Consider the following 12,228-nt stretch of genomic DNA (forward strand, 5'->3'; position numbering starts at 1 on the left):
TGTAGCTCAAATCCTTTAACCCTGGCAACATCCTTGTAAATCTTTTCTGAACCCTTTCAAGTTTCACAACATCTTTCCGATAGGAAGGAAAGCAGAATTGCACGCAATATTCCAAAAGTGGCCTAACCAATGTCCTGTACAGACGCAACATGACCTCCCAACTCCTGTACTCAATACTCTGATCAATAAAGGAAAGCATACCAAACGCCGCCTTCACTATCCTATTTACCTGCGACTCCACTTTCAAGGAGTTATGAACGTGCACTCCAAGGTCTCTTTGTTCAGCAACACTCCCTAGGACCTTACCATTAAGTGTATAAGTCCTGCTCAGATTTGCTTTCTCAAAATGCAGCACCTCCCATTGATCTGAATTAAACTCCATCTGCCACTTCTCAGCCCATTGGCCCATCTGGTCCAGATCCTGTTGTAATCGGAGGTATCCCTCTTTGCTGTCCATTACACCTCCAATTTTGGTGTCATCTGCAAACTTACTAACTGTACCTCCTATGCTCGCATCCAAATCATTTATGTAAATGACAAAAAGTAGGGACCCAGCACTGATCCTTGTGGCACTCCACTGGTCACAGGCCTCCAGTCTGAAAAACAACCCTTCACCACCACCCTCTGTCTTCTACCTTTGAGCCAGTTCTGTATCCAAATGGCTAGTTCTCCCTGTATTCCATGAGATCTAACCTTGCTAATCAGTCTCCCATGGGGAACCTTGTCGAATGCCTTACTGAAGTCCATATAGATCACATCTACTGCTCTGCCCTCATCAATCTTCTTTGTTACTTCTTCAAAAAACTCAATCAAGTCCGAAGGGATTTCAGAGTCCTTGTTCATGATCATGTTTAGGTTAAGATGCAGATTGAATTGACAGTTAAGACAAATGTCATGTTCGAATATATTTCGAGAGAATACAAGAGCAGGATGTACTGCTGAGGCCATATGCCATAAGGCTTTGATCAGACGGCTTTTGAAATATTTGGGAGAAAGTGAGGGCTGGAGATCAGAGTTGTGTTATGCTGGAAAAGCACATCAAGTCAGGCAGCATCCAGAATGAGGCAGCCCCCCTGGCCCACAAGCCTCATTTCTGATGCTCTTCAAGCACCACACTCTTGACCCCAGCATTTGGAATATTGTGAGCCATTCTGGGCCATGTATTGATTACATTAGATTAGATTACATTACATTACAGTGTGGAAACAGGCCCTTTGGCCCAACAAGTCCACACCGACCTGCCGAAGCGCAACCCACCCATGCCCCTACATTTACCCCCTTACCTAACACAACGGGCAATTTAGCATGGCCAACTCACCTGACCTGACCTGCACATCTTTGGAGTGTGGCAGGAAACTGGAGCACTCACAGGAAACCCATGCAGTTACAGGGAGAACGTGCAAACTCCACACAGTCAATTGTCTGAGGCAGCCAGATGTGCTGGCATTGGAGGAGATTCACAGGATCCCTGGAGTGAAGGACTTATCATATAAGGAGCAATTAAGTACTCTGAGTCTGTAATCAATGGAGATAGGAATGGTCGGAGGATTCCTTTGAAAGTGACAGAATACTGTGAGGCCTGGATAGAGTGGACAGGGTGAAGATGTTTCTACTCAATGGGCAGAGACAAGCGCCCAAGGACACTGTTTGAGTGAAGGGACTACCCCTTAGAATTGAGATGAGGAAGAATTTCTTCAGCTTGACGATGGTGATTCTGTGGAACTGAGTGATTGACTCTCTTTAAGACAGAAGGATAGGTTCTTCATTAGTATAGTTACTGGGAGAAGACATGAGAATGGATCGAGAAACGTTTATCAGCCATGATCAAATAAAAACAGAACTGCAGATACTGTATATCATAAACAAAAACAGAAGTTGCTGGTTCAGCTCAGCAGGTCTGGCAGCATCTGTGAAGAGAAATGAGAATTAATGTTTCTAGTCCAGTAACCCTTTGTCAGAACTCAGATTTTCCAGCAACTTGTGTTCTTGTAGCCATAATCAAATGGTGGAGCAAATTCACTGGGCCAATTTGCCTACATCTTTCTTTTATGGTCTTATTCCTTATTCAATCCCTTTTATCCCCATAAGTTTACTTCCCCTCAAATACCCCATTCAGTAAATAATTGATTATCTCTGCCAGCAGCATCCTTGGGCACAGCAACTTTTGGGTCATCAGATCCTGCCTAAGAGAAGCACTTCCTTGCACCTTCCCCTCTACTTCTTGCCTAAACCCCTGAGCCATTCTTCAGACCTTCTACAAACAGCTGAGGGCAAAGATGTTTTTTATTACCTTGTCTAAACCTGTCAACCTTGTATGCTGCCATCTACTCTCGTCAACTCAGACTTCTTCATCCTAACCTAGTAACTCAAATTCCTCATTTGAACCATTATTATAAGTCTTTTCTGCATCTTTTCAAGTGCCCTCATATTCAATCTGTGTTGTATTCAGACTTAACTCCATTTGTGATCTCAGCAGAGCTTTATACAAGTTCAGCTTTTCTACTTAAATATTTATGTTTAGTAAGTATAAGATCTCTTGTACTTTGTTGAATACCCTTCAATATGTCCTGTCCCCTTCAAGGATCTGTGCCAGTGCAACCTCATCTCCCCATGTCCATTACTTGCCTTTGGAACGATATCATTAAGCCTAACTGCCTCTCCCTACCTGTTTTTTCCTTAAATGCAACATCTTGCATTTCAATCTGTTAAATTCCATCCATCAGTTATCTGCCCATTCAGTTAGTTTATTCATGTTCTGTTGCAATTGAGTTATATCATCTTTTACTGTTTGCTACATGTCCAAGCTTGTTGTTAGCAAATTTGGGAATTGGATATTGTGTATTTCAATATCAAAATCTGCTGTATCATTCAAGACAAAATGTTGTGGATGCTATAAATCGGAAACGAACACAACACTGGAGAAACTCAGCAGGTCTGGCAGCATCCATAAACTGAGAAACTGTTCATGATTGAGTCAATAAAAGCAAATTACTGTGGATGCTGGAATCTGAAACCAAAAGAGAAAATGCTGGAAAATCTCAGCAGGTTTGGCAGCATCTGTAAGGAGAGAAAAGAGCTGATGTTTCGAGTCTAACTGACCCTTTGTCAAAGCTAGGGTCAGTTAGACTCGAAACGTCAGCTCTTTTCTCTACTTACAGATGCTGCCAGACCTGCTGAGATTTTCCAGCATGATTGAGTCAAGTTTGACTCTTCCGAGATTCTAAAGGGAAGTCACACCAGATTAGAAAGGATTAACTGTTTCTCTATTTCACCATATGCTACCAGACTGAGTACCTCCAGCATTCTGTGTTTGTTTCATAATTGGATATTTTAATACAATGAGATGTAGGAAACAATGTTCTTTGTTTCTCACTGAGGAAAGTTATGCAAAGGACTGCTGTCTTAAATATTGGATGCATTAGAAATAGTAACTTGATCGATGTGATTTCATTGAAGATAAGAGTAGGTCATTTGGTCCCTTGAGCTTGTCACTCAATGAGATCATGGCTGATCATGACTTTAATTCCCTAAATGTGCTTTTCCTCATAGCCCTTGATCCCTTTTAACTACAAAAAAACTATATCTACCTGCTTGAAAACACTCTGTTTTGGCCTCAGTCACTTGCTGTGATAGCAAATCCCACAAACTCACCACCGTCTGAGTGAAGAAATTTCTCCTCATCTCCGTTCTTAAACTCTTATTACCCCATATCTATATATTGTGACGACTGATTGTGGACTCTTTCCCACCCCTGCAAACCTCCCTCGACCTTGCCCAGAAATTATCCTTCCTCTCTGGTCCTGTTAGAATTCAATAGGTTTCTGTGAGATTCCACCCTTCCATGCCATTCTTGTAAACTCCATTGAATACAATCCTAACCGACTCAGTCTAATTAAGGTATAGTTCAGGATTTGGCACGTGATAAGCTTGATGATCTTAGGCACGTCATTGTTATAAATTCGCCCTTTTCCTCATTAAAAAGGAACTGACAACTAAGCATCTGACTGCAGTTGCTTACCAAAGATATACAGTAGAATTCCGATTCTGCCGGTTCAGTTTCCGCTGTTTGTTATGTGGCTTACCGTAGCCTGAAAGTATTACATGGATCATTCCAAAAATAATTCTGGGGGCTGCTGGAGCGATAAGTTTCCCATTTAAATAATAGGTTTTGCTCATATCCGCGGTTTCAGGCATCCGTGGTAGTTCTTGGAACATGTCACCCGGATATGGGGTGGAACCTGTGCTAGTCTTTGTTTAGCAATAGAGAATTGAAAACATGTTGCCTAATCACCGTAAGGTAGAATGTGTGATAGAGTAAGACGTTGGTAGAAGAACTAAGATTGGAAATTAGTTAATCCCTGTCACAAACATTGGAAATTTTATTTTACTGTACCTGTCTTGTTTTGCATGCTTACATTTCTGATTTTATTTTTTCCAGTATTCAGTCTTTGAAGTTTTCTTAATTCTCATTTGAATAGACATTCCACTGCTGCCCTCCATCACTTCATTGAGTTTAAGTGAACATGAAGAAACTAATGGACCTTTTGTTGTTCATTGGCTAAACAACAAGGAATTGCACTTTACCTTATCAATGGAGGTCTTTTTACAGCAGTTACGAAGGAACCTGGAGCAGCAATCTCCAGAATCTGTAGCAGATGATGGACAAATGGCAAGCAAATCTGATGATGGTACAGTTAATTTTATATGGTTTAAACATGCATGTAATCTTTATATAAGTTAAGTAGCCTGAATAACTAGCTTAATTGACTATTGAGATCATTGATTGTAGCAAATTGCCAGTGTTGCCATTATCATAAATCCCATTGTGCACAATTTGAAATCAACTCTTAGAATTGAAAACTATTGTAATTTGTAAATAGCTATGCTTCTGTATAAATGCTATAATTTAATCTTAGTTTCTCAGAATGTTGGCCATGACTAATAATTTCCCAGTTGTTAAAAGATGCAGCAGGATTTTCAATGTCTGCACTAGTTGTTGCGAATGTGAGTGGTAATGTAAATCTCAGAACCTGATAGCTTGACTCTTTAGAAAGCAAAAGACTTGAGTATAATATGACAAGTAAGTTGTGTTTCCACTTACATGACTGTTATATTTGGCATAAGGAACAAACCGACTATATTGGGTTTATCCTCAGTTGCACAAGTTGCCTTCAAGCTCTCAAAGCGCTCCAGTGTTTATATTACTATTGGTCAATGTAGATGTGCTTTTGCTCACTGTCCCTAACAATGCACTGGCCCACAGTATAGTCTTGAGGTGTGATCTGGTAAGTCAGACCAATTTCTTTCTGTGTGAGCATAGTCCATGTACATAAGCAGACTATTTGATTCTGGACTAAATCTTTACTGATTTCCAAATTTTCACTGTCATGTTCATGGGATAAGTATTTTTGTATCACCTGAATGATAAGTCTCTACTTATCTACTTGAATTCCCAAGAATTCAAGCCAAGCTTCTGAAAGCTAATCATGCTTAAACGCTGATCTGATTCTGGAGAACCTGCTATACTAACTCCAAAATTAACCAAATTGAAAAATGCTGCAAATTCATAAAAGTCCTTCATGTAAAAAAAATTGGTAATCAATGCAATTTTGGCTGTCTCCTTATTCACAATAAGATTAGCGTAGCTGTGTCTGAATTTGTGTTGAAATAAATCTGTTTTTAAAAAAACATGACTCCAGAACATTCCACATGTAGGCCTCTCCAAAAGCTTCATGAATCCAACTCCGTTTTTAAAAAAAACTCTCCTCCACAATTAAATATCTCTTTTGTGATGTTAAAAAAACTCTATTCTGGGGATCCAAGATGGCGGCGACCCAGCAAGTCGGAGTCTATAGTGCTCCTCCCAAGACTTGGGTAAAGTGGGTCACCCAACCCACCACACTCACCAAATCATTTATAATAGCTGTTTAATTTAATTAGTTGTTTAATATTAAATTTAAACAATCTAATATTTAGTAAAAATGACCAAAGGGAAGGGAGCCCGCAGCTCTCAGCAAGCAGGACCCCCTCCCCCACCCTCTCCAGCTGCAGCTACCTACAGTGACAAGCCTTGTGGAAATGATCTCTAAACTGGATGCGAAGATCGACGCTTTTATTGAAGAATCCCGAAATCAATGGGACTCGCTCTCGGCCGTGCTGCAGAAGCATGACCAAGACATCCAGGAAATCGAGCGCCGAGTCGGAGGGGCGGAGCTAAAGGCCGCGACCTCTGAAACTACAGCGCAATCGGCCGTGGATCAGGTCCGGACTCTTGAACAGCGAGTCCGGACCTTAGAGAATTACGTTGACGACCTCGATAATCGAGGTTGTCGAAAAAATATTCGTTTGCTGGGCCTTCCCGAACGGGAAGAGGAAGGCCAGCTTACAGTATTCCTTGAGCAGTGGCTGCCACAGCTTTTAAATCTGGAAGTTGGATCAGGCCAGGTAATGGGCCTACCGGGTCGCGATACGCGGCCCGGCTCGAACCAGCGCCCACGCCCGGTCCTGTTCCGGCTGCAGAGCTATAGGGAGAGGCAGATACTCCTAGAAGCTTCTAGAAATCTTGGAAAAGACCCCCAAGCTATGATCTATAAAGAATCCAAGATCATGTTATTCCAGGACTTTTCTCCAGTTCTGGTCCGAAAGAGGAAGGCATTCGACGAGGCGCAGAAGCGTTTAAGGGACTTAAATATTCAGTACTCTTTAAGCTACCCAGCGACGCTATGCTTTAACCATGAAGGATCCGTATATAACTTCAGATCGCCAGAAAAGGCTAAGGAATTCTTGGACTCTCTTAGATAAACTGTAAGAGAGAATGGATGTTGGTTTGCCTTCCCCCTCGCTTTGGTTTATATCCTCCCCCTTTTTTTAATCTTTCTTCTTACCTTACTGTTTAACATTATCATGGGGGATGGGGAGAGGGATTTGATATCCCCCCCCCCCGGGGTTGTTTTCTTTTATTCTTTTATGTATGTATAAGCTGGGGGTTTGGTTGATGTTGGTGCGGGAGGTGGTTACCTTATTCTATTTTACCTCTGTCTTTAGGAGCGGGGTTGTTTCTCCCTTGTTATTTTGTATTATAATATTTAAATATTATTTGTTGAGGTTGTAATTTTATAGTTATATATTTATATATGGTATTAACATTACCAAATATATCCAGGTGTTGGTGTGGGTTGGGGTAAGGTGCTCACTGTTAACTCGAGCTTTGTATTATATCTGAATTCTCCTCATTTTATTGAGGAGCGCCTGGGTCAAGGGTGGGGCATTGGTTGGGAGAGGATATGATGGACTTTTGGAAAGGAAGTGACACCCCCTGGGAACAAGGGGGAAAATCTCCACTTAGGTACGTTTTATATTTTTTTTATTTAGAAATAGTTTTTTATTATACTGTTGTGAGTGTATTAGAGAGCCTTTATTTTTGTAAATTTTAAAAACTCTATGCTCGGGATGTTCTGGATAGGGTTTCCCCTCCCGAGGAGTCTGATTTGCCCAGGTGATTATGGTTGATCAGTTGGTTAAGTGGTGCACCTGGAATGTCAAGGGGAGTAATTCGGCAGTCAAAAGGAAGAAAATATTATCAAATCTTCAGAAAGAAAGAATTGATATAGCTCTCCTACAGGAGACACACCTGTCGGATAAAGAAGACTTGAAATTACGACAGGGTGGATTTGATCAGGCCTTTTTTTTCTTCTTTGAGCTCAAAAAGCAGGGGAGTTGTTACTCTTGTTTGGTAGAACTTCCCTTTCAAAATCCTAAATCAGATAAAAGACGAATCTGGACAATATATTTTGATTAAAGCCCTCATAAATGGAGAGGAATATGGGATTTTAAATTTGTATTCCCCTCCCCCCGGCACACCCCTTTAAATTTATAACGGAAGCCTTTTCAAAATTGATGGCTTTTGGTGCCCGTCATACAATTATAGGGGGAGACTTTAATTGTATTATGGATCCGGAAATAGATAGGATTCCCAAGAGTACTGCAGGAATATCTCCCAGATCTAGACAATTGGTGGATCTGAACAAAGAATTAGGATTAGAAGATGTATGGAGATGTCTTCATCCACAAGGCAGAGATTTTTCTTTCTACTCCAATCCACATAAATGTCATACCAGAATTGATATGTTTTTTGCCCCCTCAATTTTTTAAAAATTCCATATAATCCTGTAAAATAGGTAGTACAGCAATTTCTGACCACGCTGCTGTATATATGGAAACGAAGGTGAGGAACAATGGGACATCGCCTCGGCATTGGCGTATGGACCCCTTCCTAAGGAAGGATAGTAAATTTGTAAAGTACTTCTCTCAAGAATTTAAAACTTTTTTAGAAATTAATTCAGGTACGGCTAGCAACCCATCAATGATGTGGGAGACCATCAAAGCTTACACGCGAGGTTTGATCATCTCCTACTCAGCGACCCAGAAAAAATTGAAGGGAGAACAACAGTGTCTGCTTGAAGCTCGCTTAAAAACAGCTGAAACAGCATATGCTAATAGACCTTCTATTATTAAATTGCAAAGGATTACGGCTCTTAGGACAGCTCTAAACACTACGCTTACTCAAACGGCTAAGAGGGAAATATTATTTGCAAAACAAAGGTTATTTGAATATGGCGACAAACCGGGTAGATACTTAGCATTTCTTGCAAAGAGAAAAAAGGCCCCTCAGACTATTACGTTTATCAAGGAAAGTACGGGTATTTTGACTCATGATCATAAAAAGATTAATGCGATCTTTAGAGAATTTTATTCTGAGTTATATAAATCGCAGGATTGTTAAGATAGGACTAGGAGGATGCAGTCATTTTTAAAAAAATTTGACCTTTCCGGGCCTAACTCCGGAACAGGTATCGGTCCTAAATGCTCCTCTAACGGTCCAAGAAATACTTGTTGCAATTAGGCAACTTCAGAGCGTTAAGGCACCGGGCCCAGATGGTTTTCAAGCCGAATTCTATAAAGAATTTACAGAAATATTGGCTGGTCCACTTATGGACATGTATAACTATGCATATAGTCAGGGCTGTCTCCCGCCTTCGTTGAAAGAGGCAGATATCTCTCATCCTTAAAAAAGGAAAGGATCCAGAAGATTGTACGTCATACAGACCAATATCCTTGCTAAATGTAGATTTTAAAATCCTTTCTAAAACGTTAGCACTGAGACTAGAACGGGTACTGCCACATATCATAAAGGAGGATCAGACAGGGTTTATTAAGGGCCGTAGATCATCCAATAATATTAGAAGGGTTTTGAATATGATTCAAGCCTGTCATCAGGGGAAGATACCAGGAGTAGTAGTTTCATTAGATGCGGAAAAGGCATTTGATAGGGTTGAATGGTCATATTTGTTTTACACATTGGAAAGGTTTGGCGTTGGACAGGTGTTTACCAAATGGGTCTCAACATTGTATAGTGATCCCAAAGCAGTTGTGGTTACCAATGGATGAGGTTCGGATAGCTTCATTGTGAGTAAGGGCTGCCATCAGGGATGTCCTCTCTCGCCATTGTTATTTACGCTAATAATTGAACCACTAGCAGAAGCTATACGAGCTGACCCTAATATAACGGCCCCGAGGATTGGTACAGGTAAACATAAAATTACCCTTTATGCAGATGATGTTGTTTTATTCCTCAGTAATCCTCTGATGTCCATACCTCGCCTAATCCAAGTTATTAATACATTTAGTGCATTCTCAGGCTATAAAATTAATTTTTCAAAATCGGAGGTTATGCCAATGGGTGGCCTTGCTGTGACACCTCACTTAGTGGACAGATCCCCTTTTCCTTTTCGTTGGTCCCTGGAGGGCTTCTTATATTTAGGTATTTTTATTACTCCAGTATTTGGTCAGTTGTATAAGGCTAATTTTGTGCATTTACTTGAAAGGATAAGGCAGGACCTCCAGCGATGGGGAGACCTTCCAATTTCCTGGTTGGGTAGAATAGCACTAAATAAAATGAATGTTCTGCCCCGTCTCCTATATCCTATGAGAATGCTTCCGGTGATGCTACTGAGGGTGGCTTTACGTAAATTATACGGCTGGCTGGGTTCCTTTATCTGGAATCATAGACGGCCCCTCATTAAGCTGAAGAAGCTACAGCTTCCACAGACAAGGGGAGGATTGGACTTCCCAGATTTTAGGAAATATCAGTTAAGTTCCCTATTAAATTACATAGCTGATTGTGGATCAGACAAGACCCAATCTGGTTGGACATCAAGGCCTCTCAAGTAAAATACCCACTTATTAACCTTTTATTTTCAGACAAGAGGAAAATCATTACAGATCACTGTAAAAACCCTACAATACTAAACACAATCAAAGCTTGGAATATAATGCGGCAAAATGAGGGTAATTCACATAAAAAATCCCCCTATGCACCGATAGTGGGAGCATGGGGATTCCAACTGAGGTTTACAGATGCCACTTTTAAACTCTGGAGATCCAAGGGTATCTCATGTCGAGGGGACCTATTTAAGGATGGGGTCCTGATGTCTTTTGAACAGCTGCGTCAGAAATTCGGATTACCTAACGGATACCTCTTTGGATACTTCCAAATTCGAGACTATATACAGAAGAAGACTGCATTATTAGATAGTCTTTATAAATCAGATAGAGAATGTAATGTCCTATGACCAGGGGGGGGTATCCTCTGTCAGTACTATTTATCATTTACTACATGATGAAGTATCGGGAGATATGGACAATTTGCTTAAAACATGGGATCAGGATTTGGGACTAGAAATCACGATAGCAACGTGGAATGATATTTGGGAAAATGCTAGAAGAATTACTATCTGTAACAGAACCCAGGCTATCCAGCTGAAGGTACTTCATAGGGCCCATATAGCACCGGTTCGATTGGCAAAATTTAAGGCAGGAGCATCTCCAAGTGTCCCAAATGTAAAATAGAGGTGGGCACTCTTGTACATTGCCTATGGACCTGTCATAAGATCTGTAGATATTGGACTAAAGTAGCAAGTACCCTGACAGAAATTTTAGGAACGGAAATTAAAGTGGACCCTGTATCTCTCCTTTTGGGCTTTTCGAACTTTCCCTCCCTGGACACGTACGGGAAGAGACTATTTTCTATTCTCTCTTTCTGTGCAAGGAAAAATATTTTGGTGAACTGGGTGGCTGAGGGCCCCCCTGGACTTTCAAATTGGCACAGATTAATTATGGAATGTATTCCCCTTGACTTCCTTACAAATATGGTGCACCGAAAGACCGAATTATTTTATAAAATATGGCAGCCCTTCTTGAATTACATAAATACAGATATTTCGGCTACCCTAACAAGGGCATTTATTTAATTGAGATAACAAACCTGGCTGGTCTGGGGCCCCTTAGGAGAGGAATCCCGCACGAATACGGGTTTTATTACATCTGATGTTAACACATTCCGAGCATGTAAGAGATTTAAATATACACTCTGGTTAGTTGTAGGTTAGATTAGTAGACAGTTGAGTTTCTTTTTCTTTTTCGGTATTTTTTCTTTTGTTAAATTTTGGCTATTGTAAATTTGATTTAATTGTATATCAATGTTTGTATATGAGAGTTTTGTTTATTTTTGTAAACTTGTAAAAATGTTAAATTTCTAATAAAAATATCTATTTAAAAAAAACTCTATTCTACACATTTAATTTGAGATCAAAGAAAAATGAGCAGACCAAATGTAAACCCCTCCAAATGGTCCGTTAACAGAACTTGGGTTTGAAAATAAAGACCACATGTTTTTTTGGGGGGAGGGTTGTGTTTTTGACTATAAAGGATCCAAAAATGAATCTAAATAAAAATCTTATACTATTGAAATGTAATAACTAAGAAATCTTGAAATAAGATCTATAGACCTTTCTGAAAACTGTTAACACAACTTGGTTCGAAAACAAAATGACATGCTTCTTTTATGTTTTTGATTACAAAAGAATCAAAAAATTAATCAAAACAAAAATCTTATTACTAAAATGTAATAACTGTAAGAAATCTTAAAGTAAATCTAGAAGTAACCCTTGAAATCTCAGGAGTAACAGCAAGATCCACACTACTCAGTCCTCTCTTTTAAGATTAACTTTGAGACTGGAGTGTGTTAAATTTGTCTTGTTGTAAAATTATTCTTAGCTTGCTTGACTGCAATTCAGTTTGTTTCATAATACTTCGTGTGTTTGGTGCAACACCTCTCAAAAAAAACCTTTGCCTGATTTAACAAAGTTACCAATCAGGCGTCATTTAACT

At 40.0% G+C, this 12,228-nt stretch overlaps 1 protein-coding gene across 3 annotated transcripts in view; it reads left to right on the forward strand.

Moving 5' to 3' along the window:
• LOC140485778 (dmX-like protein 1) overlaps positions 1 to 12,228 on the forward strand; it is a 243,685-nt gene that overhangs the window by 92,189 nt on the left and 139,268 nt on the right. For all 3 annotated transcript variants that reach the window (XM_072584300.1, XM_072584297.1, XM_072584299.1), the window contains exon 10: positions 4,479 to 4,688. In XM_072584300.1, the coding sequence (XP_072440401.1) occupies positions 4,479 to 4,688 (210 nt within the window). The remainder of the gene's footprint in view (positions 1 to 4,478; positions 4,689 to 12,228) is intronic.

The sequence above is a fragment of the Chiloscyllium punctatum genome, chromosome 2, assembly GCF_047496795.1.
Source record: "Chiloscyllium punctatum isolate Juve2018m chromosome 2, sChiPun1.3, whole genome shotgun sequence".
Taxonomy (NCBI): Eukaryota; Metazoa; Chordata; class Chondrichthyes; order Orectolobiformes; family Hemiscylliidae; genus Chiloscyllium; species Chiloscyllium punctatum.